The following is a 27985-nucleotide window of genomic DNA, read 5'->3' on the forward strand; positions in this document are numbered from 1 at the left end:
ACTTGCAACTTTGTTAATATCCGCGGGGAACGATTTGCAACATTGTTAAATTTGCAACATTGTTAAATTCTGCTGGGAAGGATTTGCAACATTGTTGAATTCTGCGGGGAAGGATTTGCAACATTGTTGAACTTGCAACATTGTTGAAGTTTTGAGTGGAGCTGTTGCAACATTGTTAAACCAGGAAGTATCTCACAGATATGAGGCGAAATTATAGGGAAATATCACAGAAATGAGGGGAAACTATAGGAAAACGTACCAGGAAGTAAAGGGAAATATATCAGGAAATGGAGGAATATTAAAGGGGAATGTGTAAAGTAATGGAGGGAAATTACTGGGAAATATACCAGGAAATGGAGGGAAATTAAAGGGAAATGTGTAAGCAAATGAAGGGATATTAAAGAGAAATGTGGAAGGTAATGAAGGGAAATTAAAGGGAAGTGTGCAGATAATGAAGGGGAATTCAAGGGAAAATTTCCACGATGCTGTATATTACGTCATTCTTCATGAGGTATTAGGAAATGTCAAAATATGTTACGGATTTCCTTCGTGCCACCTCTTCGCATATCCTGTGCCCCTTGAATTAGGCAACCTATACTAAGAGGTACGTCGGGCTGGTTGCCTGCACGTAGGCGCAAACGTGCCATATCTTCGCATATCATGTGCCCCTTGTATTTGGCAACTATACCAACAGTTTTGTCGGTTCGGTTGCAATCTCGAAATTACTGCTAGCTCGATTTCGCAATTACTACATTGAATAAAATAGTACTTGAAAATCTAATTGCAACTGTAATTGTATGTATTACTACTTTTATTTATTAAAAATTGTAATTAAAGAATAATTTAAAAATTTTATTACAGAAAATATATCGTTATTTCTGTATTTGAAATTTGTTTTGATTATTACAGTTGGGAAAATTTTCTATATAATGGATGTTGAGTTTTCTTTGTCACTGTTTAATACTTCCACTGTAGATTCTGTGGTAGCTGATGATGGTAACTGTGGTGGAATATCAGCTTCGTTAATATTTTTTCCTGATGAAACATTGTTTAACAACTTTGTAAGAGTTTTAATGCCTCTATTAAATCTTCTAGCTCGAGCTGGTTCATTTTCTTCTTTTGCTTTTTTCTCAGCAATTTGATAAAGCCTTATCCTCTCATGCAACAGTTTTACCATGTTTCCTATAGGAGTATCATCTTCCTTCAGTTCAGCTGCTTCTATATCTTTTGTTACCAAGTCTTCTTCCTTTACTAGTGAGGCTTTTTCAGAAGATTTGTCACCTGTGATCATCTGGAATTCCCGCTAATACAACAGGAAATGTTTAGAATTATTTTAAATAGAAGTATCTAATTGACAAACACCAACAGTGAGCGATATAAAATTTGTACCAATAGTTCTGGATCATCATCTCCATCAGATGTTTCTTCATCGTCTATGTCCTTCATGCTTTCAGCTATCATTGCATCCAAATTTGCATTAAAAAGTGGTGTAACAGGTGCTATAAAAGGAATGTATAAAAAATAAACCTTTAACAAGTATATACTTGTATTTAGATTTTAGTTCATTGAAATTTCAATAACTCATACTTATGTATAAATATAAAGAATATTACTTTTTACCTTCAGTTTTTGAATTATCATCGTTGTTGTCATTTTTTATGACATTATTGTCTAGATCGTTTGAAATCATTACTAAACAATGGGTAATCTCTAATTTGGCGTAATCTCAAAATACTATGACGTTCCGTCAACATGCGCCATTCACCGTGACACATCGTACCATATCGTACTGAACACGACTGTTGTATAGTTGTATGTTACGTTACACATAGTCTGTCCAGCGTAAAGAACTCGTATAAACAGAACCACGTGACTTACTATAGCATAGCAAGCAATAGTAAGTATACAAAACCAAACGACGGAACGATGTGGTTCGTATGAATACAGATTTAATATAAATTATTCAAGTCACTATTATCGTATATTAATTGTAATTCTACTAAGTCATGAAGATAATAAATTAGAATATTAAAATTATAATATATATATATATATATGTATAAGTGTCCAAGTTACAATTATAATAATTTCTATATATGTATATATTTATTATATGAATATAACTGTATTAATTATGCTTCATCAGTTGCATTAAAATATTCTTTCACAATATTTGGTAATTAATAATGACATAAACAAAAGAGTTTGTTAACAATAATTCCAAGAAAGTAATTTGTGATAATAAGATGTTGGTATACTGATAATTTTATTAAATTAAATAGAAAATCGAGTTTTAGACATTGTACGTTTAAATGTTCGATATCCATTCGAGATTGATAAGCTGCCATCTGGATATAAACCAGATTTCATAGTCTGCAGGAAACTTCTCACCGAATAGTCATATGATCATCACGGGAAAGGGCGAGTCCGACTTCGATTTTGACGGATCCGTGTTTCGAGTGGCATAGTGGTTACATTATAATAAACGATCTTCCAAAAATGAAGGGTTGTATGTTCAATATCGATGGAGGATATTTAGAGGGTCTTTGCCGTGGATTTAAGTGCGGTATTCTTCAACACAGTGACTACCTTAATCTCGTACAGTGTGAGACACTTGAAGGTAAATCTCGCTCAACAATTGTCTTCCAATTTTGATGTTTATATATATGTATATAGTTAATATAAATTCAATGAATAGTTCATTTTTCGTTTAATATTAGTATACGGTAAATCCTTGATAATCAGGACATGGTTAACCCGGATATCGAATAATCCGGTAAAGTTTGTAGTTTAAAAGACGAATTCCTCAGCGTTTGAATATACAAGTAGTCAGATATTTCGACACTTTGGGTGTCATGTTTCTGAATATATTCATAATGTTGGAGTATGTATGATGAATATCACCACTTCGTTGCTTCATTTTAATTCGAGTTCTCAGACATTGATATTTTGAAATAAACTTCTGTTTATGTTGTTTATATTTCCAATATTACAAGGAATAATTTTGTAATGAAAGATTGCACAGATGGAATATTTATAAAGCATTTAGCTAGTTTTCCTATGGTAGAAGACTTATCTTTGGAAATTTTGTAGCCTGTGTTATGATAGTTTGTATTCTTTGAAACAATTGAATTATTGTTGATCAATGTCTTTACTTATAAGCAAAAATGTGAAGTTATTTAAATATATGAATATTGTCATATTTTAATAGTATTGGTAACAGTTTAAGTACTTTTGAAGCACTCGAATAATCTTAGCTCTTGACTCTTACTATCTTACTATTGCAGTGAAATAGAAATAGAATATCAATATTAATCTTAATATAAGATCTATCATTAAATTTTTCATTCAAACGAATTACAAGTTTTTCTAGTTTCTTCCTTAATTTATCTAGATTAATAAAGTTTTACCACAGTTGTTACTAATAGTTCAATATTTTTGCAGATTTAAAATTGCATTTGGCGGGTACAGATTATGGTAGTTTCTTGGCCAATGAACCATCGCCACTATCTGTCAGTGTAATTGATGACAAACTAAGGGAAAAACTTGTGGTAGAATTTCAACATATGCGTAACCATTCTGTTGAACCTTTATCCCAATTTTTAGATTTCATTACCTACAGCTACATGATCGATAATATAATTTTATTGATTACTGGTACTTTGCATCAAAGACCAATTTCAGAATTAATTCCTAAATGCCATCCTCTTGGCAGTTTTGTACAAATGGAAGCCATTCATGTGGCAGCTACACCTGCTGAACTATATAATGCAGTTTTGGTAGATACTCCTTTAGGTATGGTAGAGGAATATGAATTTGTCTTGAATTTTCTTTGAAAAAAAAAAAAAAAAAACAAACTCGTATATTTTGTATCATTCTATCATATTATGATTAAACATTCAGACAAATCTTACTGTAGCACCCTTCTTCGTGGATTGTATTTCTGAACAAGATTTGGATGAAATGAACATTGAAATCATTAGAAATACCTTATACAAAGCTTATTTGGAAGCTTTTTACAAATTTTGTAAAGACATTGGTGGGACAACTGCAGATACGATGTGCGAAATACTCGCGGTATAAAATCTTACACAATTAATAAAAGTATCTGATTATATAAAATATTCTGTGTTATGTATAATTTACTTCCATAGTTTGAAGCAGATAGACGAGCAATTATTATAACCATCAACTCGTTTGGAACCGAGTTAGGAAAAGATGATAGAGCAAAATTGTATCCACGCTGTGGAAAATTAAATCCTGATGGATTAGCAGCATTGGCAAGAGCTGATGATTACGAACAGGTCAAAGCTGTAGCAGAGTATTATACTGTATGTATTCATTCTAGAAAATGTTGTTTCTACTTTAAAGATATCTTCTAATTAATATGCATACATATATGTATACAAAGTGTACATTTGCATTGTTATTGCAGGAATATAGCGCTTTATTTGAAGGGGCGGGTAACAACCCTGGTGACAAGACGTTAGAAGATAAATTTTTTGAACACGAGGTAAATTTAATAGCACTACAAAAAATTAATAGAGAATAATCAAGGATATCGTTAGAGATTATTAATCTTAATCTTATTATTCATAGGTGCGTTTAAACGTTCATGCTTTCCTTCAACAATTTCACTTTGGAGTATTCTACAGTTACCTTAAGTTAAAGGAACAAGAATGTCGTAATATCGTATGGATAGCAGAGTGTGTTGCACAAAAACATCGTGCTAAAATAGATAACTACATTCCAATCTTTTAATGCTTCCTAATGTTTTGTTAATTGTTTGTCTGACCACGCAACAATATCACACAGAAAAATGATTGTTTCTCTGTATTTTTATTTTTCAATCATGAATAATTAATAGTTCTACAATATTTCTTATTGTCAAGGAGAAACTGCCAAATAAACACAAAATATAATTATTTAACGCATAATTAGAACAAAATGGCAATTATATATCTAGCCAAATCGGAAGGATGATATTAAAAATTATTATTTAGCACTGTTACTGTCATATATAACAAGAGTTTATATCATATAGATGTATATAATGTATTTTATTGTAGACCAGTATATTTGTTGTGTCTTGTATTACCCAACGTTGTAATTATTGATTCCAATGTAATATAAAACAATATATAATACATTCCATAAGGTTGGAAAACTCAATTCAGCTGATGTCTTATATTAAATTACTGAATATGATTCATAGTCAACAATCTTATTTAGAGAACATTTCTATTACGTGCGCATATATATTAAGAAGTAAAATTTTTTTATTTGAAATTCGTTTAGAAGATGTACGTCTAAATGGTGAATTATATTCAATGAAGAAACACAGCCAGTTTATCGATTAAATCTGTATAATACACACAAAGAAAAAATTAAATTAAAATATTTTGTTTTTTAAATAATAAGGCAAACGAATTGTTTCATTTGTACATGTAATAGTAATCAAATCAAGTTCTTATTATTAAATATATAAACACATACATGCAAAATTATAAAAATGTTATAATCTAAATTAATTACAAATGGTTTAGTTTTTAACTACAAAATATGATTATGAATTTTTTGTAGTATATGAAATGTAGCATCTACAGTATGTATTGTTTATATTTATGAACAAGATTCCTTATAAAAATCTTATTATATTTACGCTAGTGCAGCCTTTAAATTCATAAATAATTTAATAGTATTCGATGCAATTTCTTACTATTAGAAAATAAAATTGATTGAATTTTAAAATATAAAATCCTAACGAAAAATATTTGTCATATATATATGTATATGTATTTTTTTTCTGTAAAGTATTTTTTATAATATCTATGTACAGACATACATATATACGATTTATTTTATGAAAAATATAACTTCTATTAAAGTAGTAAGATAAAAAATGAATTTTAAGTGAAAGACAAAGACAATCAGAAATATAATTTTGTAATTCTTTCACCGATAATTAATGTTTTATAGTACCACTGCTGTAAGTAAAAGTAAATTAAAATATTTTTTGAGTCACTGAAAATAAACTTTCATTATTTTCCGTTAGGATATTCTTCGAATTATTATATAAAAATAGAACACTGGTTATTTTCTACCAATTCGTTCACTTTCACACTGCATTCTTTCTCCTTCTGATTCTCTACTTCTCACAGGATGAACATCATCCTTCATGGAGTTAATATTAACAACCGAAGGTGGTGGAATGCTATTAACGTGTTTTATGTTAGTAGTTGGTGATGGTGGCGTCGTTGTTGGCATTGTGTTTTTAACTAAATTAGCACTGTTAACTAAGTTTGGAGGTTGATAAGTTGCTAAACTTTTTAATCCAATCACTTCTGGATTTTCTTTCCAAAATCGATCAGCGATAATGTCATCCACCAATGGAACCACTGCTGGCTTCAGTCTACCCGTTCCATCGGGTACTAACTTCCTTATAAGTGTAGTACCTTTTCGGAAAAGTGGAGGTTCGTTATTATAATTTATACCAAACTCTTGAAAAAGTAACTCGTTTTTATGTGATGCCAATGTACCCCTGAGTTTTTCTTCTGCCTGGAAATAAAATAAAACAAGTCAGCAAAAACAATAAATACCTTGTTAAAACATACTCTAACCTCTAATATTTATGGTAATTATACATTTAACATTATTAAATTAAAGTACTTTACCTGACTTGGTGTAAGTTTTGCTTTCAACACAAGACTCCAAAAACAAGTGTTATACAAATTATTCACGTGAGTATCTGCTTGTCGCCATGCTAAGTAATCTCTTAAATTTTTATCTGTTGGGTACAAAACAACACGGGCATCGAAGGAGGGTGGATAATATAATTCTTTTCCTCTAAAGAAACGAGGCCAATGATAAACATACGACGATGCAAAAAGAGAGTTTACATTTGACATCAATTTGGAAGCTGAAACATTATTAAACCAATGTGAATTTTAGAGATGTTATTATAAAGCATAACCTCTATTAATTCTATACAATTTTCTTTATATTTTATATAATGTAATAGAATTCTTTTATACACATTTCTGAATCTTACTTTGCCCGAAAAAATTAATAGCAACAAACGTAACTACTTTTCCTTGGCATTACATATTTAATTTTAAAAACAGGTTGCTAATTAATTTGATTTGATTCTCGATTTCTGCGTTGTTTATCGGTCATTGAAAGTGTACCACGTTATTATTTGAAACACACGTACCTCTCCTTTTATAAAGTTGCGTGTCCTTTCGAAAAACGAAAGAGTATTCGTCGCTTTGACCAAAGCCTAAAATGATTTCTTTGAAATCTTCCATAACCGTGATAGCCGCCCGATTCATCAATTCCAAAGCGGCTACATCGTTTGGCTTGGTAAATTGATGTGCATCACAAAACTTTGAAAAATTTCTTCCGTCTATTCTAACCACAATCCAACAATTTGGTAAACAATTATCGTCGCGCTCGAATTCCTTCACGTATTCAAATTTGCTCTTAGCCATTGTCGACAAACTTATATGCCGGCTTATGACCACTTGTTTGACCAAGCTAATGATTTTCAGGAAGTTACTTCCCTTCATCCGTCTCTACTGTCAGAAAACGTTCTCTGAAACTGCCGAGTGTTGTTATTTCCACTGTTGAGGTTCAACTTCAGCCTTGGTTGAACGAAATTTCGATCTCGACGGTTTTTACTCGGCAGCTATCACCTGTTTTTTATTTTAAATTTGATATTCTCTCGGTACACGTGTACTTATATTTTTCATTGCCCACGTGTACATTTATTGGTTAGGTTCGTTTTGTTGCCATATATAATGATATACGATTTTAAATGAAAGGCTCTATGGCGTCAACTTTAATGAAGTAAAGCTATCCAAATTTTAAAAAAAAGCTTAATTTTTAAATGAAACGCGCTTGTAAATTTAATCAATGCAATTTTGTTGATGGACGCACGTGTGATCGTATATACAAACATAAATGTGTATGTAAGAAACGCAAATTGATAAATAGATTTAATTTCAGTCAGAAGTATACACGTGCCTATTAATCTTGTCATTTGAGGGGAGTACAGCAATACATCCCCTTCTTCGTAATAAAATTCTAGTTAACACGTGGATGTAACGCTAGATGGTGCTATTTAAATTTTGTTGCGGAAAATTTCCAATTTGCTTTTAAATAAATCACCAATTTCAGGATTGATTTGTTATAAATTCAATAATTAACAACAAAGTTTGAGAATGATTTCTACTAATGCACTCATGAGAACTATCAACAACAGTCTACATATCAATTTTGTAATAGGTCATTAATGTAACGAATACATTTTTGGAAAACACACAAAATATGATAAAGATAACTTTCAAATACTTAAATGACATATATATTAATCTATCCAATTGCTTAACTTATTATAAATAATGCCATCTGGCGTTTCAATTGCACGACACTAATGGAAGAAGAAGGGATTGAATTTGGATCACTGTTGATCATTTGTATTCCTCTCAAACCAGCTCAAACGGTAGAAATATATGTATTTTTCCCGGTGTATTGTATCGAAATGGATTTACACGACCACTACGTGCGCATTCCAACAACAGATTTGTCAATTTTGGAATTATTAGAAACAGCATTCAAAGATGATCCATTTTCACTGTTGCACCGTTTAATTCGACATTACAGTGCAGAGATAACACAGAATAATTTGGATACAACAAAATTGAAGACGTTCCATATGCTGCTATGTTACGAATATCAACTTACATTTAATTCTCAAAAGAAATATACAAGAACAGTTACAAACGACTTATGTTTCAAGAAAATAGAAAATGTCTTATTCTTTAAAAAACAATCGCAAAATTGTACAGAGTTACAAGTTTTATACGATATTATATTGTTGTATACAATACTCTATTGTGATCTAGAATGTATGTACCAACATTTGGTATATTTTCAAAAGTCGAATGTTGATTTGTTTGCTAGTAGCGAAAGCAGGATTTTTTATATGAAAATAATTGAATGTTTTTTAGAATCCTTACGATTAAGACAGTTTCTACATAACAATATAGAATCAAATTTACTAGAATGTTTTAGTTTATTGTATTTGGAAGATATAAAGTTATGGCTACAAATAAAAGAAAACAAAGAGTGGCAATCATTTGCTTCAATTTTTCCAAAGTTAATAAATACTTTTGGTTATGAAAATGTTTTGCCAACTGTATGGGACTTTGTTTTAAACGAATTGAAAGATGTGAAAGATTCGCTTAATGCATTGAGTATTATAACAGACATATGTTTTTCATTAAACCAAAAAGAGGCTACTACCATATTACATTGTTTATGTTGCACAGAACGATTATGGTTATTAATAATAGATAGTTTAAAACTTCCTGTACAACAGTACCGTAAACAGGCATTATTTATAATGAAACATATAACTGATTTTATGTATACTGTAGATAAGAGTGTCTTGAAATTAGAAAGACCTACAATTGTTCCTTTTATATGTAATCAATCAAATGGAACAGAGATATTGATAACTGATATCAAACACAAATTTTTTTTGATATTGGAAGCATTAGAAGAAAAGCAGTATCATTTAATAGTACCAGCTTTAACTCACATACCAACTTTAATCAAAGGAAACAAAGAGCATTCATCATGCAACGACTGCTTTAATAATTATTGGTTACAATTAATTTTTGAAAGAATATTAAAACATGAAAATAATACTATAGTAAAACAAGGAATATTATATGTTTGCAAATTACATACAATGATACATGATTGCCAGTTTTTGAAATTATTTATACATGTTTTGAATAATACATTTTTATATGAATGTGAAACCTATCAGCAAGAACCAGAAATATTAAATAATATTGTAACATTGTTTGTGGATGTCAAAGAGCAACAAGTTGAATTTATTGAAAGGCTTCTTATAATAATAAGTGAAGAAACATGGGCTCCTATACCAATATTTTATATGATGCTAATTTTAAGAATAGTTTCAAGTAAAACGTCAAGTTGCTGGGAAAATAGTCAATTAGTTAGTATTAAAGCTATAGTACAAAAGAATTTGAATGCACATTCTCATATGTTAAGAATTGCATCACAAATTGAACTTTTGAAGACAATTACACTTTCTTCTGAAAAAATAAAAGATATCAAATTTGTAATAGATACATTATCAGAATTTCCTCCTGAAGAAGCTTTCATAAGGGGCTCATATTCTTGGAACACTATAACAATATGGTTGAGAAATGTACTAGTAAAAATGGATGTAATCAATTTTGTAAAATCTTTATGTGAGGAGAATTTGGATACCGATGTACATTCCAGAATTAGTCCTACAAAATTTGCTCTTGTAATATTTTTGTTACATGATGCGGAGTTGATGCTACAATCTAAAACATGCCCCGCGACAGAAGTGCTAAGTAATTGGTTATTGTCACTCGATGGAATTGACACAAGACCTTATGCAAACATTTCACATATTTTTTATATTATAGAAGTTGTGTCACATTTGCTTAATTTAAGTGTGACAAGTATCAGTAAAAATCTCATGCAATTGTTGTCTGTGCACATTAACGATATTCTACAATTTTTACTTAAAAATAGTAAAAGTATACCATATAAATTCAATTACGAAAAAGTAAATAGATATTTGACTGCAATTGTTTCATTCCTTACTAATGGAAATATAATTCTGCCACAGAAAGAAATTTTAAAATATATGGAGGACTTTAGAAATGAAAGTATAATTATTCTTGAAAATACAAAACAATATACAAATATGCACTATATGTATGCATTATATATTTTACATTATACACAAAATAGTTTGAGTATAAACCCAACATCATTTTATGTACTACCTTTACTAGATATTTCTTCTATCCATATATGCAATAATGATAAAGATCAAAAAAATTCTAAAGGAAAAATCGCATCCAATTGTTATTTACTGCTTGCAAAACTTACAAATCAATTTTTATCAAAAACTGAAATAGAGATATGGCTACAAAAAGCTGATTGGTTTAAAAATATACTGCATCTTTATGAGGCAGGAGGGAATGAAATTGTTCCAGAGATAGCACTGATATTGAGGGTAATCGTTGAAAAAGGAGGAATAAATGGTTTAGAAAATAAATTAAATGTAGAATCTATTTTTACTACATGTTGGAGATCTACTTTGTCAAGTACGAAGAATAAGCTATATTTTGAAGCAATCAAAAATCTTGTAGGAGTCATTATAAATGACAATTTCTTGGTATTACCCGATGCTATGAACTTCGTAAATCATGTAAGACCTTAAAGTACTGCCTCAATATTAACATTTTTAATATACTAATCATTTTATAAACTTTTAGTTTCTTGATCAATTAATCGAAGAAGGCGAAAATACACCAAAACTAAAGAAAATTTTATTAAATCAAATGAAAATTTTAAATATGCAAAGTTTAAGATATGTACAAGAACCATTATTATTATGTCTTTTACATGGACATGTACTTCGAAAAGATGAACAAATCGAAAGTCAAACATATTTGTACATTACAAAAAATTATAAAGATTACTACCCGCACCACATATCAATAATGTAAGTACTTCCGTACCATTTTGAGTATAAATTTATTATTAATTTTTGTACTTCCATGAAATAGAGATCATAATAATGAGGCTAGTATCAGGATACTTTCAGTTTTACTATTGCATAAGATAATTAATACAGATGTAAAATATGCATCAATGTTTCTTCCAATTCTTTTAAAAAAATTAGAAAAATACAAAAATAAAAGATATTTCCATCATTCTTATATACACAAGATAAAGCATAGAATTATGCAGGTCTTACTAATATTACAGCCAACTCTAAATAAGGTAATAAAATATTATATAATGAATCAAATAATATGTAAATATACAAACTATATTTAAACATTTTTTATAGACAGACACTGCCATATTGCAAAAACTTCTCTGTAGTTTAATACTTTTGGAAAGTAATCAACATAGTGTGAGATTAATGCAAGAATGGATATTGATAAAAATTTTTGTAGAAAGTAGAGAACTTCATTGTAAATTATGGGAATTTTTTGAAGAGGTATTTATACAAATGGTCTTTTCTATTCGAAATAATTTAGAACTTAACTATATGGAATTTCACTAATGAAACATCTATTGTGTAGGCAATTACAACACGTCCAGGATGCGTTAGTTCAATAGCATGTATAGTTTACCACATTTCAAAGTTGCTTCCTAATGATTGTCAAAGTAATTTTATTTCAATTGGAATAAAGTATATCGCTCGTTGTTGCTTAGGGCAGCAGTATAACATGCGTCTTTATAGCCAGGTAAATTATATTTTATTTGACTTTGTTATAAGGGCAAATGTTTTTTAAATTAAAAAAATTTTTTGTCTCCTATATACCTTTGAATATTGATACTTGATACAGGTTATTTTTGTAAAATTGTATGAAATGTTAGAAACATTGAACTGTAATCATCTAACAAAGGAGTACAAAGGCTTATACAATGGTGCAATTGAAGGTATAAAAGATGGAAATTTAATGAAAAACTCATGCAAAATTCAAGATGACTTTTATCTCTCTACTTTTCATGCCATCCAAGACTATAGTTTGCAGGTAATATTAAAATTAATACTTTAAACAATTGAAATCTAAAAATTATAACAAGTTTTTCTTGTATGTGTAGACAATATATTTTGAACTTCCTCGATTAACTGATATGGATCAGAATGAATGGATTCTTCCAGATCTATTTAGAACTTTAAACTTTGAAGAAAATTATAATCATCCTCTTCGATTATATAATTTGAATACATCATTATCAGAAACTAAAACATCTCCGTATATAATCAAATCCTCAGGTATTTTAATAAATATAATGGTTAATGTACAATGTAGTCTACAAAGTGTGATGCCAAGAAAATTTAGTTTTATATTTTTAATTTATTCTTGCTAACAGAATCATTCTTGATCATATACATACCACGCATTGTGAAATACATTATAATCTTATACTGCAGAATCACCTAGAAAATGTGCTGAAATGGAAAATCAAGAACTGAGCGATATTCAGAAGAAAATTAATCCTTCAACATCTATGAATTTATCACATAACGCCACTTTTCCAACAATTAGAGAATCCATTTCTCACAAAACAATATTCTCGGATGAAGAAGGTATTATAGTTGTGGCAAGCCTCATTGATCGTGCTCCAAATTTGGGAGGACTTGCACGTACTTGTGAAATTTTCAATGTTAAAAAATTGGTTATTGCTAATTTAAATCAAATTAAGGACAAAGAATTTCAGAATCTCAGCGTATCAGCAGAAAATTGGATAACTATTACAGAGGTATTTTGTACATAATGTTTACATAATAAAATATAAAATGTGTTTTGTAGGTAAGTTAATATTAAGTAAATATTTTAGATAAAACCTCATCTATTGTGTAAATACCTATTGGAAAAGAAAGACATGGGATGGTGTTTAGTAGGTGTCGAACAAACAGCTAATAGTACAAATTTACTAAATATGAAATTTAAAAAAAAGACAATTCTTGTCTTAGGGTAAGTAACAAAAAAAAAGTCAAATGATTTCTTATACTGCTATATAAATATAATTTTTAGAAATGAAAAACATGGTATCCCTGCCAATTTGATACCTCTATTTGACACCTGTATAGAAATACCTCAAGTTGGTGTGATTCGTTCATTGAATGTCCATGTCAGTGGAGCCATATGTATATGGCAGTATGCAAAACAACATACATTAACATAATTACATTTGTGAATACATGTAAATAGTTATAATTTATATTCTATTTTTATACATTATACAACAATGTGTAATGGAAGGCACAAAAATAAATGATGTAAAATTAATAAAATTGATTAAAAAAAAATAGTTTAACCAAATTGATATGAATGTTTATTTATGAAACTAAAATTTCGTTTATGCATATATATTTACGAGAAAGTCTATAATTTATACAGAGATTATACCTATGACCACAGAGTACAACATTTTTAAACGTTATATCCTATCAGATGTCGTTTTCCAATACATTCGCCGACGAAAAACCAACATAGAACTTCAGTGGTGACTAGGGTATTCAGCACAGCTTCGCGTACTGTGACATTAAGATATGCTCCAGTTTTGACACCATTAATCAGTTTCGCGATACCATTTTTAATGGCAGGAATGTCAGAAACCTTTGGCGGAACCAATTCTACTCTCGCATAATATTGCACATTGTTAAGTATCGGCTTTGATGCTACTACAGCAACTGCAATAAATATATAATTACAAATACACGAATAATTAATTAGTAATAAAGATGATCAATATACTAGTTCCGCATAACCTTCAAACTTTTAAAGAGTTTGTACATTGAACAGATTAAATTCATACGGGTCATGTATCTAAATTTTGTAAGAAAAGATACCAGTGTGTAAATAATGATTTGTATTTAATGAAATAATTCATTATCGCATCGTACGAAACGAATACTGATGTTATATAATAATAATTTATAAGTACATTATGATCAATGTAATTTTTAAGCAGCACTGATAATGATTCACACTTCGTTAATGAATTGATTACAACATCAAATACGCACCCTTGCACAGTTCTATAGTTTTCGAAACTACTGCTGCCATTTTTGGCTTTCTCGAATATAATTCGGACACAAATGAGTACGAAGAACGATCTTTCGCTTTCGGCACCTAAATAGAACGAACCTCCTTTACCCAGTACTTGCGAGTGACAGTACTGCCCCTAACGAAAATCTTTTGAATTACAATTACTGCCGATATACAATTACGGCCAATGGCATATCTAGAAATTTAGCAAAGGGATTGTAAATAAAAATTAAAACAGAGATCATAATTACAACTAATTCCCGATTTATAGAATACGGTTAAATGTTGTTCTTTTTTTAATTGAGAATTTTTAAAATTATATATTGAATATTATTCTATGAAAAAAGGAAACAGCGCCATCTACCATGAAACGCCCAAGTTTGTCGTGGAGTAGTTTCAACGCATCACGCTAGATAGCGCTACTGAAATGAAATTCCTGTATCCATATTTTCATAATTCAATTTATAATTAATGTTTTATACACTAGCACTTGTTTAACGCTTAGTTCTTAAAAAATAAGAATACATTATTGTAAAACGGACGTAGCGCCATCTACCACGTAACATCCAAGCTTACAAATAGTTACTTCTATGGTAACCAATTTGTTTAAAAGCTCACTGTAAAAAATAAGAGTCGAACAACGTTTTCTTAGTTAAATTTTAATACTACAATGATTGCAATATAATTAAATTATATTATTCATAATATGATGTGTTATTGGTGTCGTTGATAATTTAATAATTGTTGGCGCCATCTAGCGGTACGAGTGGAACTATTTCACTACAAACTTGAGCGTTTTGCCATCGATGGTGCCACTAGAACGCTCAGTGAGTGGCTCAGTGAGCAGTAGTCTTTAAATATTAGGTTGTCCCAAAAGTTTCTTTCGCTTTATTAATAAGTAATACATGCACAATAGTTTATGTTTTATGTTACATTACTGAATTGTGCACGATTCATTTTGCTCCATTGCTGTTACAACATGAACACCTATGAAATTAGATTGTCTATTTATATAAACACAACCACATAAAATAATTGAGTGCAACTCGCGAAAGAAACTTTCGGGACAACCTATACATAAATTCCCAGGTGACATAATGAATTTTATACATATACAAAAGTCCGAAATGATACAACTTGACTGTAACACCTAATGTATCAATCTTATATTTGTTAAATTCATTTAATACCTGTTTTGCATTACTTTCCAATTTCTATCAATCCAGAAGTCTGATAAAATCCACAAACCCCCTTATAGCTCGGGTACCTCGGGATTGCTAAACCCGTACTTTAGCTATGATCAAACCATGAAGTCTTCATGGATCAAACATAGCTACAGTCCCTGAGGAAAGATTCAAAAATTATTTCTATCTCCATCGTGGTCTATAAAATCGCGCATCTGCCTTTAAACACGAATAGAAATTTGTTGTGGTTCGGAAACCATTTGTAAATCATTTCTAAATTCTTAGTAAGTGTATACAGGGTGTCCAAAAAATGTGGTAACACCTTGAAAGGGGTGGTTCAGGAGATGATTTCAAATAACTTTTTTCTTAGCGAAAATGTTGTCCGAGGCTTCGTTAAGGCGAAAATCCCGACCAATCAGAGCGCGAGTATGTCGGTTGAGCGTAGGCTACGCGATAGGTAGCCGCGCTCATACGCTACTGCGGCCGCTCCAACGGTATACGAGCGCTCTGATTGGTCAGTGTTTTCCATTAATATCTCCACAACGAAGTCTCGAACAACATTTTCGCTAAGGAAAAACTTGTTTCAAATCACCTCCCGAACGACCCCTTTCAAGGTGTTACAACATTTCTGGGACACCTTATACAGCAGTGAGGACTGTAACGCTCACTCCAGTACGCATGATCAGGAAAGTCACACGAACGTCCATCACTGGAGTAATGAAGTGGGAAAAATCATTACTGTATGTTTCGTAGTAGGGGTAATCGCAGGGCCGGCGCAAGGCAGGTTCAGCGCGTTCGCCGGAACCCGGCCCCGCGTTTTAAAAGGCCCCGCGGTCTTTTTGATTAACTTTTTACAGACTGATGATACCATTAACAAATACAAGACATTTTTTTAGTAGCGCTGATTAAATTGAAAGGAGTGACAAAAATCATCAAAGTATTATTATTTAATATTATTATTATATAAAGTATTATATAATATATAACAGCATTTGTAAATAAATAATTCCTCGTTATAAAATTTTAGTGTAGTATTTGAATGTGAATCCAGGCCCCGCAAAAAATTACGCCGACCCTGGGTAATCCAATATAGAGCACGAGGACGCCCGATGCTCGGTTTGGCACCACAAATTGTGAGTAATTTCGCGCACAAACTATCAAGAATTGTTGGAAGCATCGTTTTGGGAGGTCTCGAGCGTGCTGCCAATAGTCAGGCTCGAAAAATTGTAAAAATCGAACATGGCGCTCCCGACAAACTGTTTCGACAACTGGCTAAGTAAGAAGTTGGAGGCTTTAAATACGGATCAGTATGTGTTTGGATCGTATATCAAAGGAATTTTAGACGGTGATGGAACTGAAGATGAAAAGATAGAAGCTCTCGAAGGCATATTCGCGGGCATAACGGTGAGGAGCACACGACCGTGAGTGATTAGAACGTGATTAATGTTCGTAACCGAAACTTATCAGCTGATCAAAAATAACAATCGAAGCTATTATTGTTCTTTCAATCGTCGGCTTGCGTGTGTCTTTCAAATTTGGCACATTACGCATCTCGTTTTCTTGCGTGCACACTCATCTGTTGCTGTCATGTTTGATGTATTTAATATCCTAATATAATGCAATGATAACCTGTAATACATCCAGTAGGTAATAGAAGTATTTGCACATCTAATGTTTTGTAATGACTCATAAATAAATGATATGTCAGTTACAATTGTGACATACAGAAGTAATGTCTTTTTCTTTTTGCAGTTCTTAATGTTGTATTGTACAAATGTAACGCAGAAAAAATCAAAATTTTATGGCCAAAAAGTATTCACAAACTTGCAATTATGATAATTTATAATTACAAACAGTTTCAGTATTTGGTATGCATTTCTCCCACCTCACACTTGCAAATACTTTTCATTACGTGATACAATTTTACAAAGGACACCTTTCATTTCAAGATTATGATTTGTGGTCACATTTGATTTTTAGGATGACAATATCAGTAAACACGTGTTAGAAATTTTGAGTGCCTGGACTAAATGTTTACTCGTCAGAGATGAGACGGCTTTGAAGGAACCAATGGAAGATGTGGATGTTATATTGTCACGAGTGCTGGATGCTCAGCCTCTTCAGACTACAACACCAAGAAGTTATACTGCAGAGGAAAGGGGAATAAGAGATGCCATTCTTGCACAGTACAGTCAAACGGCGGATGAAGATCAAAGTGAGGGTGAAGGGGAAGAAGAGGGTATGAGTGGAGGAGACTGTGGAATCGAGAAAAATACAAATGCTGCCTTGATAGTGCAACAAGAAAGAGAGAAAAGGGAGAAAGCTAAATTAGAAAGTCAGAAGAAAAAGGAGAAAGACAAAGAGGATCGGTATGTTAACGAACCATACTTCTTTATCCACAAAGAAATAACGAATATATTTTTTCCATTCAGAGAGAAACAAAAGCAGTTAAAAGAGGAGAAGAAGGAAAGACGAAAAACACAGAAACGAGACTACAAATAATCAAATGCTAATTAGCATATGTATACATTTCTGTTTATTCTTCATGCATGCAAGGATCTCCAACAGTCATTTAGATCATTTACTAATACCCCGTTAGTAATTTGTGTCTATAATATGCATATCCTAAAACAACTCAAGTTTACATGAAATGCCAATCATGTTTCTTGCTAAATAATGTTAGTTATGTCATAGCGGTTTTGTAACATTACATCCTGTGCCTTCCATTGGTTAAAAATCTTTGTGAAACATTGTACTTCTTTTACAAGTCTTTTACTTATTGTTTTTGTATTCTTCTTACGAGATATTACTTCATCTGTATTAAATCTCAGATTGATCTTAATTCGTTGTTCCATTTAAATCGGACTCTGCTATTAAAACAGATAAATAACTTGTACTTATCATTACGCTTAGCGTATATTTTCTCATTAGATAGCTCATGTATTTAATACCGATACATTAAATAAATCATTTAAGTACTCAACATGAGACCTACCTGTACGATGACTACCGGCATAAAGTTTTCTTCCTCATTTTCACGGTTGGTACAACAAGTAACGCCCTGGAGAATTGGTATTCGCGCATTAAAATTCAAACGATCGATTCACGATACAACTTCGATGACAAATTGATCAAACGTTGTTCTTGTATTTGTATTTTTTATTGGTATATATTTACACACAAGATACCGTGTCGAAACCGAGTCATCTTGGTATTGCATTAATAATGAAAGACAAACGCAGTAAGATAAAAACAAACGAACAAATGATACAAAAGATGATGATGCTTCAGTATTGTATCGTTACATATATTAATGTCATTATCATAATCATTTATTATTAGCAATTCTTCTCTTCGTTCACTATAATTAAGTTGGGCAGAAATTGACGAACTCGCACTTACACGATATAACAAGGTCTTCCCTGTTCAACGCCGAGTACAAATCATCGTATCAACTTCTGCTTTCTCATTCTCATTCTCTCTACTTCGCACACACCTTCCCCATAGTTCTCTCCGTCTATATCCTTTCCCCCTCCCGTATTTCTTTTTATTCTTTATTCGTACTCGTTTAACATTTTGCAAAGCTTGTTACAACACATCGAATAAAACGTCTCGAGTATATCGATTTCTAATGGATACACCTTCAAAGTAACACGCTAATAGATTCCTAATGAAATCACGATTAGAATTTACGCCATTGATTTTTATCTCGACATGCAAAAAACTGCGTTATTACCAAAGATATATTTATACATTTTGTACGTGCTTCTATATTCACGGGGATAAGACCTATATTTAATAACATGAAATCCAATAGAGACCCCCGATGATTTAAAAAAAAAAAAAAAAAAAAAAAACGGGAAAAAATACGTTGCGGAAACTTACAAATTTCATGTACAATCCCTCATTCAGCGGCTACAGCGTAGAACTCCGTCGACCGATTTGATTTTCGCATAAGAACGATACTCGCTGCTCGATACTCTTGCACTAAGAACTTTTAACGCATTCGAGACCGATATATTTATTAGAAAACCCACAGTAACCACTATTATTTTTGCAGTTCTGTTCTGACCCACGTGTTGAGTCGTTGAACACTCGGGGTGGGATGTTGCATGACTCCGTATGGCGAATCATCGGTCTCGAACGTGTCAACTAGGGGAATCGTTCTAAAACAAAACCGTTGCTCGTGATTGTTCTATCGAGGGTAGTCTAAAACCGATCAATCGTTGTAACCACTTGGATAGATCGATGCCAACTACGGATCAATCTGTGGAGGAGGGAAGGGGGAAAAGGGATGGCAACGATCTCGCTATGTATGCACAGTTATTATCTAATTGAACTCGATAGCTCTAATCACGTTGTTAACTCGATAACTAGTTGCACGCTGTTCTAACAGATATACGCTAAGAGCATTCCACGCTGAAGCCTGAAAGGGAGTTCACCCTTTTTCCTCTCGTACAAATTTAGATCTTTTAGACACTGTCGTCCCCTTTTTCGTTACACTTACGTACAAGAAAGCGACTGTCGTTCATGTCCACGATAACTTTGACCACTGAAACTAACAAGCTTGTGTCAGGATGACGGTTCTTATTAAATCCAAGCGAATTTAATCCTTTGCGAGCCTATTTTAGACAAGATTTGACAGAAATGTCCCGGAATCAGAAAATCTGGACAGCAAAGGGTTAAATACTCGTTTACAGGTGGCAATTTTTAAGCTCAAACTTCTTCTGTTCCAATGTTCCTTCAAAGAAAGTATACTTCAATATTTTTGTCAGTTTATGTAGATTTAGTCGACCCTAACGCACGTAATTTGATCCCACTGTATACAATTAATGAACACAACTAAAAACTCAAGGACTGTACAATTGGCGCAAATGATTCGTAGGGGCGAAGAAAAAAAACGTGACCAAAGACAGAGGTCTCGCCACGTTTTTGTACGTTCGCGAAGCTTTTTGCGCCAAGCATGTTCAGTCGACTCGATTAAACCGTTGACGTAAAAACTGACAACAAAGAGCAAATAACTTTCTTTCAGAGATTATTGCACACTTCTGTACAATTGAAAATTTCATCAGATAAATTTGTGGTAAATTTGTGGAGAAAAAGATGTTATATGGTAAATAGAAGTATAAAAATAACAGGAAGTACATTGATGACTGCATAATAAATGCAATTGATTATTTTAAATCAATACTGCCTAAATGGCATGAAAAGTTTGTCTCAACTTTGAAATATTGAAATTTAAAAATATTAAGTCATTTCATGTATGTCTTTGCATATTTAACTGCAAGAACTTTTTACACAAAAGTAAATATACATAAGCATCAGATGAAACTGAAACATTTCCATTGAATGCCTTATATATATGTACCAGGTACAATTTACTTACATGAAGAGATAGATATGAGAAGGCTTATGAAATGACCTGATAGCACTGACTCCAAATTTTATATGAAATTTTGACATATTGGTGTTAGTAAAAACGTACCAAGTATCTCCACAAAAAGAAATATCTACACCTTTTTATAAAAATCTACCATTTTTGCTTGTAGTTACAGAGATTATTCGGTTTTACACATATTTGCTTATAACATGATGTTGCAGTGACTGGTACTGGCACGATTCAAGTATAGGTTTTACAATATTTTTGACTCTGACTAAATAATTGTGTATCTGTAGCCTGCAGTACAATAACAAAGAGTATGATGGCTTTAGAGCAAAATAAGCTTTGCTTGAATTAAAAGATTAGCATATCGAGTGAGAGAAGCATCTTCCTCTTGGATGTCAGTTTCTTCAGCAAACGATTCGATTGACGCGACTGTGCATTCAGACAGTACCAGGGGGAGGGGTAAAGGGGAGTAGGTGCTCCGTATACTGGAGCTACGTTGTTTCAACGGTTTTTTCTCTATTTATTTCTAAACGGGTACCCTATATTTAACTCGTTTTTTGTCGCTTCCGCGTGGGTTTCTTAATACGTAAAATCGTATATGTATATATGTATATGTATATGCAATAATGTGACGCATTCTCCCTGGCAGGTTTTCCCTCTGTTTTCCCATTTCGTCTTTCTCTGTTCGCTTTCTCCAGGCACACTCATGCATATGTACGCACACGCGTTGTTAATGATAGTTATCATACACGATTTGATATTCTTGTTTGCTATAAACCTGTGTGTTGCCTTAGACACTACGCTTGTTAAATGTTAGACATTTCGTTCTAACTACAGTTGAATGAAGTTCTTTCATGGACAGATCTCTTTCTCTCTCTCTCTCTCTCTCTCTCTCTCTCACCCAGGCCCTATCACAGATTGGTCTAACTGTACTTCACACTTACAGAGGCTCCAAAATTACATGAAATGGTAATTGGGAAATTATTATGATAACACATTCGGTTCTTGTTTTTTGATTTCTGTGAAAGAGGCATTGTTAATTTAGCAACAGAAAAAAGTTTGGTAGATAACGTGGATACATTTTTTCACAAATAGAGCAACTCATGATATTTGATCAAGTAATAATAAATAATATGTTTGGTACAAAGAGTAATATCATTGGCAAGGCCCAACAGTGAGGCTCATTTAGGAGCAGAGATGGGCAAAATTCTTATCTAGATGAAAATTGGAATAAAGAATAATATCGCACTTTGTACAAAAATATTACTTATTATACAACTAATTTTGTTTAATGTACGTGGGTTTTCTACAAGAGTACGGGGGCCTCTCGAATGTAAGCGAGGCTGCTCAATCTCTGAAGGGCCCTGTTCTCGCTCGTGAATTTCTAATCGTTCGTCACGTGTTCCAATAAACCAAATCGGCCAACGATTCACGAACCCGCGTAAGATTTATAAAATGTATATAGTGGACGCGTTGTTTGTCGCTTAAACGCTACCCTTGTCAGTCGTTCTAGCGCGGATTCGTCTTTCGTACACTTCAGAATTTATCGTAGCTCTTGCAAGATGAGGCACTTGGGGAACATATCTAAATATCTCTGTTGTCGTTGAAAGTATGAAAGTGACAAATACAAGGACTTAATTCTTTAACACTTTCAGGCTACACGGTGTACTATAATTCTGTGTCATCTACGATATCGTTAACAAGTTTATAGAGATTTTTTTTTTCGTGGATATTCTGATATTTGATATTAATACTACATAAACTGCGTTGCCGTGCGATATACATTTTACACGATGCAAAAGCTACACGTCTCGATCTCTAGATCTTTCATCGTTTGCATCGCAATCTAAATCGAGGGGTGAAGTTGTATCTAAAAGGAATCTCAAAAGTCCGACGAAACTTTACTTTCATGCAATATTATAGTGAAAGGATCGAGCAAAGATTCTCAGCAATACTGAAGCCTTTAATTGAACATTCTACATCTTCCTAACAAAAGAAACAACTTGTACATGACTCTGTTTCGCACCTTAACTTTCCATCGCTTTCCATCAAAAACAACAGAGATATTCACGTGCTTTTTAGATACCTCACCCTGTGTTTTATTCGTGTTTTCTTTCTGCGATATATCTTTGACACTGCAACTACTTAATCAGCGTTAAGCTGTCATCTGGTGTCTAATGTGCGAGTACCTAACCCAATGTAACGACGGAAGAGCTCTCGGCATGCTCTTGACAAATTTCTTTCAAGCACATACAAAAAAGTTACTTATCTTTACAAACATTCTTCGAGGACGTACAGCAATGATCCAAACGCGCACAGCGATTACCTTGCTCGTAGCGTGTACAAAGGGAAGAAGAACCGTGCGGGAATCTGTCTAATGACGCGAGGTCGTGACATTCCAACTAAAATCAACGCTATCGCGATCAAATTGCACCCGAACGATCAATCGTTTCCTCTCGTGAAGCTAATAAAATGCGTTTAAAGGGGGTGATCTCGTGTGCTCGTATACAAATACTACGTGAAAAATGTATTACGTATCTCGATAAGTCTCGCGGAGGAGACTTCAAAGAAAATTCTACAATGACGTTTTATATTTCAGTCTTGTTACGTGTGAATCTTTTGTCTTTTCTTTGTTTTTCTTTTCTCACCCCACAACGCAAGTACGCTTTGACAGTTTTGGTATTCGCGAATTTGAAAAATAATGTCCTTCCGCGGTTGCCTCTGCAGGATTCCACGGGCAAAGATTATTGGCGCTACTGGTTTTTTTTTTTTTAAAAGAACATGTCAATTCGACTGACGCTACATTCAGTGGCAGCGCTAATTATTCCTTATAATCTAAACGAGCATCTTCGCTGCTAAAAGTGTTTCGTTTTGACCTAAAAAGAATCTCAAAAATCTGACGAAGATGGATGCAATATGCAATATTATAGTGAGAAATCAGAAATTTTAAATAAACACTCTACACCTTTCTACCAAAAGAAGTAACGAACCAAGGAAGTGCTCATTAGAATTTACAATAAAGTTTCCGAGGACATACGAACAATATTCATGCCAGAATCACAAACTTCCATCGTATAGATAGAAATAAGAGAGATGAAGCATCAAGAACAATCGTCGTTAAATAAAATTAATTCTACACAAAAGCTAAGTTAAATACTATTGAGCGTTAGTTAAGAACTATTCAAGACTGTGGAAGCCTAAACTGGCGCCGCCAAAGTGACATCCTCTTAGTGCCAATAGTCTTCCTAGCGACGAAACACTGGCAGACGACTCACGCAAAGGACCTAATTTCTATTGCACAGCAGAAAGCGGCTTGTCTATGTTTGGATATCAGTCAAAACGTAAATGAAAACGATAGGTGACGTCGGAAGGTCGCTAACGAGGAGTATACCGCAAGCTACGACTTTTACGCTAGCTACGAGCTCGAGTATCTCTTCCTCGAGTCAAACTTTCATCGGTGATCTCTGAACATGAGCCAGAAACACTTTCGTTTGCTTGTATACGGGCAACGTAACAATTTACACGGTACAACGTTCTCTTCAAATCCTTCGCATATACTAAAGGGCAGTGGTTGCCAAGAATCTTCCAATCTTAATTTAATCTAATTGTTTTGTAACCGGTGCGCGAAGAAAGGTGACTTCTTTTGACAGCAGCAAACAGCGAGTAGAAAGGTAAAAGCGATTAATCAATCAACGACGATGTGTCCCGCGGAGACTTGAAATCAACGAGACCGGAAAAAGTACATAGTAACTGCGGTAAGTGTATGTGTGTATGTGTGTGTTGAAATTCGTCTGGGACAAATCGTCCCAGCCGATCTTCTAAGAGAATACAGATTACTTTCTTTTCCATCGAGATAAAGGAAAAAGCGAATGCGTGCTCGTAACTCTTGGATTCTCCTTGGGCTTAATTAAAGTCTGTACAATCCTTACTTGTATAATTATAATACGTTATATCTCTGCGTTATTATACTCATGATAGAACTTTCGTTAATCGTAATTATAATCTTGCGATAATAGTGAGAGCGATAATCATATTTAAGAAAAATAATGATTAATAGTTAATGAAATCATTATTAGCGATCGTTACATCTTAATATCAGAGAGATCTACATAAGACAGTGGTAGATTAATATCACAATAAGACTAATCAGGCCTCGTGAAACTGGGGCACGCCTCATATTTATTTTTTTTTTTCTTTTCGAGCTATACCACCCGGGTTGCCTTGACGTTTCATTATTAATCACGACCCTGTTGCTTGCCACGGGGTTTCAGAGACGACTCAGGTTTTCCCTTGACGTTTAACCGCAATAATTCGATGCTAGCTGATGGGAAATTGTGTTCGCGCGGGAATCGTTGTTAAAAACACATTCACCCTTTCGCTAACCTCCTTCGTTACATTTTTCTATACGTGATCGTGGATTTGCGAATCGGATACGCCTCGTCGTTCAACGTTTATCGCCAGAGATTCTTGGCATCATTTTTACGACGAATTGGAGACGATCGCACGTGCTATCCACGTGCAGAGATGAGCGAAATTCTCATCTAGATACAAAATTTCGAATAACGATTGAAAAATAAACTTGGCGACATACTTGGATCTTTGTTAATAAAGAGAGACTACAGTCCAAATGCGTCATCGCGTTTAATCGAAAAGCCATTAGTTTTCTTTCCCTCGACGTAACTAATTACTTTTATCAAAATGAAAGATAAACAGCTTTCGATTCGTTATTTGTTCAATGGAAGTTACAATCAGAGTTATACGACAAAAACGAGTTTCACTTTGAACGAATAACGGCTTATCTAAACAACTGTTTAATCGACATTGCCAACCGATTCGTGAACTTTACACAATGACGTGGTTAATTTATACTTCAACTCCTGCGATATGGAGATTGATAATGAGACATAAAATCATGCAAACATAAACTTTCTTGAAATCTGATGTTTCCATTAATCCTTGATGGTTATAAAAATATACCGAAATATTTCACAGATTATAGTTACATGAAATTGTTAAGTAAGATTATTTTGAATGTAATTTAACCAATGCTTCTAAAAATTACTTCACGAGAAGAAATAATTTTTAAAGTAAAAGTAGTGATGTATTTAACGAAAGATAGTTACTTAAAAATGATCTTATTAAGGAAAATAATTAAATAATAAATGTTTTTCTCAAACGTATGTAGAGAATTTAGTGAACTGTTTGATTGAAGTTTGAACAAGACTAAAGGAATCCATATATTAGGAGTATAAATGATCTCATCTAGTACTTGTCGATATCATCTTTGATTTTAGATCGCTTGGAGTTAGTCTAAACACGTTCATTGTATATGGTTAAGGAGATCCCCATCGGACATCGTACAAAGTTTCTGCTGGTCATCTATTATTCGAATAAAATTCTGCCCATCTCTGTGTTCTACGTTCTATATCCGCGGGCAAACAGTCCTGTACTCCTCGATACCGATTCGCAAAGCGCATTTAGCTAAGTAATTCTCGCTATTCTCGGAGGACAAGGGTCGAATGTCAGGGGAACGAAACTCTTTCTACGTTACTTTCGATCGACTACGATTGGTGCATACACGTCGTTACGATTACCTGAGTGACATATATCTTGGGATCGCGGTTGTCCGTTCATCGGGGAACGAACGAGCGAAAACGAGCGCGTGCGGTTTCCGCCAAGACACATGCGACTTCCTGTTCGTCATCATTTTGGCCTCATGGCTCGATGCATGCCGAGACTAGCAATGTGTTCTTTCCGTATTTTCCTTCTTTTTCGTTTACTTTTTGCTTAGCCTTTTGGGCGTCGTCGGGAACGATCGGGCCGATACAGCCAGCCAATTCTACATCCCACGATGTTGCATCCCAGAGTGCGTTCTTCGTTCACTCTGCGCGCGCGCACACGGGACAACGTAGGCGAACCATCGTGACTGGATTCATCGGATGAATTCCAGTGCCTGGGCTAAATTGGTCTTAGGCTCACGGTCGACCGTGTTGTTGCTTTATTGTCGTGACCAAATCAACCGTGCGACCAGTTCACGGAGTCATCCTTTCTGATTCTTCTGAGCAAGGGGGTGACACGTCAATGGCGGAGGGGTGGGTTCGGGTGATCTATTCCTTCGGGTGTCTCGGTTGTACGCGCGAGAGCGAGTTCGATCGCGACACGGTACGGCGCGATAGCATCTAGAAGTGGCTAGCGCAGACCCGACTTCACAATATCGGCGGTAAAAAGGTACCTGAATCGTCGAGATTCGGGTCCAGGCTTGCGACTATATCGCCCGTCGAAGCGTGTCTTGTGGTGGTGGTTTGAGCGGTGCTCGCTAGAGCATGGCTACTTGCGCTCCCGTTCAGTTTGCTCTTGACCACGAGGCCGCTGTTGTTGTCGGTGTTGTCGGCCCTGCTGATCCTCTGGGGGTACTTACGGCTCCTATAGAGACGGTGCATCGTGTACGGCGGATCCTCGACGGTAGTCGCCCGTTGTCGCGACGCGCTGACCGTCACGCTCACCGTTTGAGCGTGGGCAGACTGCGACGATGTCTCCACGGTCGTCGTGTTCGCGTTGGATTTGAAGTTCGAGAACGTCGTCGCGTAAGAGGGGCTTACGTTCAGCCACTCGTGACATCTCGCTTCGTCGGGAGTCATGCGCTCCTTTGGATCCCACCTGCAATGTACAATTTGGTTAGATTTCATTGTAGCCTTCAAATATGATAAATGAAAGTTTCACCAATTCATGAGTCCACGATAGCTAACCAGGTGAATTCACTC

The 27985-nt window shown here is 33.7% G+C and overlaps 7 protein-coding genes across 10 annotated transcripts in view; 3 read left to right on the forward strand and 4 right to left on the reverse strand.

The window, feature by feature from the left end:
* Positions 1 to 850: 850 nt before the first annotated feature.
* Positions 851 to 1799, reverse strand: LOC128890433 (coiled-coil and C2 domain-containing protein 1-like). 2 transcript variants are annotated; one of them, XM_054148905.1, is made up of 3 exons: positions 1621 to 1799; positions 1390 to 1499; positions 851 to 1303 (listed from the first exon to the last, which is right to left on the reverse strand). In XM_054148905.1, the coding sequence occupies exons 1-3, from the start codon at positions 1688 to 1690 to the stop codon at positions 923 to 925; spliced, it is 561 nt and encodes a 186-aa protein (XP_054004880.1). In that variant the 5' UTR covers positions 1691 to 1799; the 3' UTR covers positions 851 to 922. The 2 variants fall into 2 exon arrangements, with proteins under 2 accessions (XP_054004880.1, XP_054004881.1); XM_054148906.1 differs by having other exon boundaries at positions 1614 to 1799.
* Positions 1800 to 2375: 576 nt separating this feature from the next.
* On the forward strand, positions 2376 to 5097 carry LOC128890422 (V-type proton ATPase subunit d). The gene is made up of 6 exons (XM_054148889.1): positions 2376 to 2620; positions 3445 to 3795; positions 3920 to 4077; positions 4155 to 4331; positions 4436 to 4513; positions 4600 to 5097. Exons 1-6 carry the CDS (start codon positions 2500 to 2502, stop codon positions 4759 to 4761), a joined length of 1047 nt encoding a protein of 348 aa, XP_054004864.1. The 5' UTR covers positions 2376 to 2499; the 3' UTR covers positions 4762 to 5097.
* Positions 5098 to 5328: 231 nt separating this feature from the next.
* Positions 5329 to 7790, reverse strand: LOC128890421 (probable tRNA(His) guanylyltransferase). Its single transcript, XM_054148888.1, has 3 exons — positions 7214 to 7790; positions 6675 to 6919; positions 5329 to 6558 (listed from the first exon to the last, which is right to left on the reverse strand). The coding sequence occupies exons 1-3, from the start codon at positions 7566 to 7568 to the stop codon at positions 6094 to 6096; spliced, it is 1065 nt and encodes a 354-aa protein (XP_054004863.1). The 5' UTR covers positions 7569 to 7790; the 3' UTR covers positions 5329 to 6093.
* A 546-nt stretch (positions 7791 to 8336) lies between these two features.
* Positions 8337 to 13818, forward strand: LOC128890398 (uncharacterized). Of its 2 annotated transcripts, XM_054148846.1 has the most exons (10): positions 8337 to 11287; positions 11355 to 11584; positions 11649 to 11865; positions 11936 to 12088; positions 12174 to 12338; positions 12441 to 12629; positions 12700 to 12874; positions 13034 to 13362; positions 13441 to 13577; positions 13638 to 13818. In XM_054148846.1, exons 1-10 carry the CDS (start codon positions 8435 to 8437, stop codon positions 13786 to 13788), a joined length of 4599 nt encoding a protein of 1532 aa, XP_054004821.1. In that variant the 5' UTR covers positions 8337 to 8434; the 3' UTR covers positions 13789 to 13818. The 2 variants fall into 2 exon arrangements, with proteins under 2 accessions (XP_054004821.1, XP_054004823.1); XM_054148848.1 differs by lacking the exons at positions 13441 to 13577; positions 13638 to 13818 and having other exon boundaries at positions 12973 to 13177.
* A 138-nt stretch (positions 13819 to 13956) lies between these two features.
* On the reverse strand, positions 13957 to 14796 carry LOC128890437 (ATP synthase subunit g, mitochondrial-like). The gene is made up of 2 exons (XM_054148911.1): positions 14633 to 14796; positions 13957 to 14296 (listed from the first exon to the last, which is right to left on the reverse strand). Exons 1-2 carry the CDS (start codon positions 14670 to 14672, stop codon positions 14037 to 14039), a joined length of 300 nt encoding a protein of 99 aa, XP_054004886.1. The 5' UTR covers positions 14673 to 14796; the 3' UTR covers positions 13957 to 14036.
* A 2098-nt stretch (positions 14797 to 16894) lies between these two features.
* Positions 16895 to 18821, forward strand: LOC128890431 (coiled-coil domain-containing protein 43). Of its 2 annotated transcripts, XM_054148903.1 has the most exons (4): positions 16895 to 17114; positions 17181 to 17242; positions 17819 to 18207; positions 18271 to 18821. In XM_054148903.1, the coding sequence occupies exons 1-4, from the start codon at positions 17078 to 17080 to the stop codon at positions 18338 to 18340; spliced, it is 558 nt and encodes a 185-aa protein (XP_054004878.1). In that variant the 5' UTR covers positions 16895 to 17077; the 3' UTR covers positions 18341 to 18821. The 2 variants fall into 2 exon arrangements, with proteins under 2 accessions (XP_054004878.1, XP_054004876.1); XM_054148901.1 differs by having other exon boundaries at positions 16895 to 17242.
* Positions 18822 to 18976: 155 nt separating this feature from the next.
* Positions 18977 to 27985, reverse strand: part of LOC128890403 (dual specificity tyrosine-phosphorylation-regulated kinase 2-like) — a 410245-nt gene continuing 401236 nt past the window's right edge. The window contains exon 11 of the mRNA XM_054148856.1: positions 18977 to 27881. Within this exon, the coding sequence (XP_054004831.1) occupies positions 27431 to 27881 (451 nt within the window). The 3' untranslated portion in view covers positions 18977 to 27430. The remainder of the gene's footprint in view (positions 27882 to 27985) is intronic.

This window comes from Hylaeus anthracinus, unplaced genomic scaffold (assembly GCF_026225885.1).
Source record: "Hylaeus anthracinus isolate JK02 unplaced genomic scaffold, UHH_iyHylAnth1.0_haploid 12000, whole genome shotgun sequence".
Taxonomy (NCBI): Eukaryota; Metazoa; Arthropoda; class Insecta; order Hymenoptera; family Colletidae; genus Hylaeus; species Hylaeus anthracinus.

What these genes read in the sequence shown, in the direction of transcription:
- LOC128890421 (XM_054148888.1), bottom strand. Translation starts at nt 7,568, where the DNA reads ATGAAGGGAAGTAACTTCCTGAAAATCATTAGCTTGGTCAAACAAGTG. An exon ending in GCAACTTTATAAAAGGAGAG is followed by an intron (nt 6,920 to 7,213) that starts GTACGTGTGTTT and finishes ATAATGTTTCAG; the next exon opens with CTTCCAAATTGATGTCAAAT. An exon ending in CAAAACTTACACCAAGTCAG is followed by an intron (nt 6,559 to 6,674) that starts GTAAAGTACTTT and finishes TTTTATTTCCAG; the next exon opens with GCAGAAGAAAAACTCAGGGG.
- LOC128890437 (XM_054148911.1), bottom strand. Translation starts at nt 14,672, where the DNA reads ATGGCAGCAGTAGTTTCGAAAACTATAGAACTGTGCAAGG. An exon ending in AACTATAGAACTGTGCAAGG is followed by an intron (nt 14,297 to 14,632) that starts GTGCGTATTTGA and finishes TATTTATTGCAG; the next exon opens with TTGCTGTAGTAGCATCAAAG.
- LOC128890431 (XM_054148901.1), top strand. Translation starts at nt 17,078, where the DNA reads ATGGCGCTCCCGACAAACTGTTTCGACAACTGGCTAAGTAAGAAGTTG. An exon ending in GCATATTCGCGGGCATAACG is followed by an intron (nt 17,243 to 17,818) that starts GTGAGGAGCACA and finishes TTTGATTTTTAG; the next exon opens with GATGACAATATCAGTAAACA. An exon ending in GAGAAAGACAAAGAGGATCG is followed by an intron (nt 18,208 to 18,270) that starts GTATGTTAACGA and finishes TTTTCCATTCAG; the next exon opens with AGAGAAACAAAAGCAGTTAA.
- LOC128890433 (XM_054148905.1), bottom strand. Translation starts at nt 1,690, where the DNA reads ATGATTTCAAACGATCTAGACAATAATGTCATAAAAAATGACAACAAC. An exon ending in TGATAATTCAAAAACTGAAG is followed by an intron (nt 1,500 to 1,620) that starts GTAAAAAGTAAT and finishes TTCCTTTTATAG; the next exon opens with CACCTGTTACACCACTTTTT. An exon ending in ATGATGATCCAGAACTATTG is followed by an intron (nt 1,304 to 1,389) that starts GTACAAATTTTA and finishes CTGTTGTATTAG; the next exon opens with CGGGAATTCCAGATGATCAC.
- LOC128890422 (XM_054148889.1), top strand. Translation starts at nt 2,500, where the DNA reads ATGAAGGGTTGTATGTTCAATATCGATGGAGGATATTTAGAGGGTCTT. An exon ending in CTGTAGCAGAGTATTATACT is followed by an intron (nt 4,332 to 4,435) that starts GTATGTATTCAT and finishes TTGTTATTGCAG; the next exon opens with GAATATAGCGCTTTATTTGA. An exon ending in ATAAATTTTTTGAACACGAG is followed by an intron (nt 4,514 to 4,599) that starts GTAAATTTAATA and finishes TATTATTCATAG; the next exon opens with GTGCGTTTAAACGTTCATGC.
- LOC128890398 (XM_054148846.1), top strand. Translation starts at nt 8,435, where the DNA reads ATGGAAGAAGAAGGGATTGAATTTGGATCACTGTTGATCATTTGTATT. An exon ending in CTATGAACTTCGTAAATCAT is followed by an intron (nt 11,288 to 11,354) that starts GTAAGACCTTAA and finishes ATAAACTTTTAG; the next exon opens with TTTCTTGATCAATTAATCGA. An exon ending in CCGCACCACATATCAATAAT is followed by an intron (nt 11,585 to 11,648) that starts GTAAGTACTTCC and finishes TCCATGAAATAG; the next exon opens with AGATCATAATAATGAGGCTA.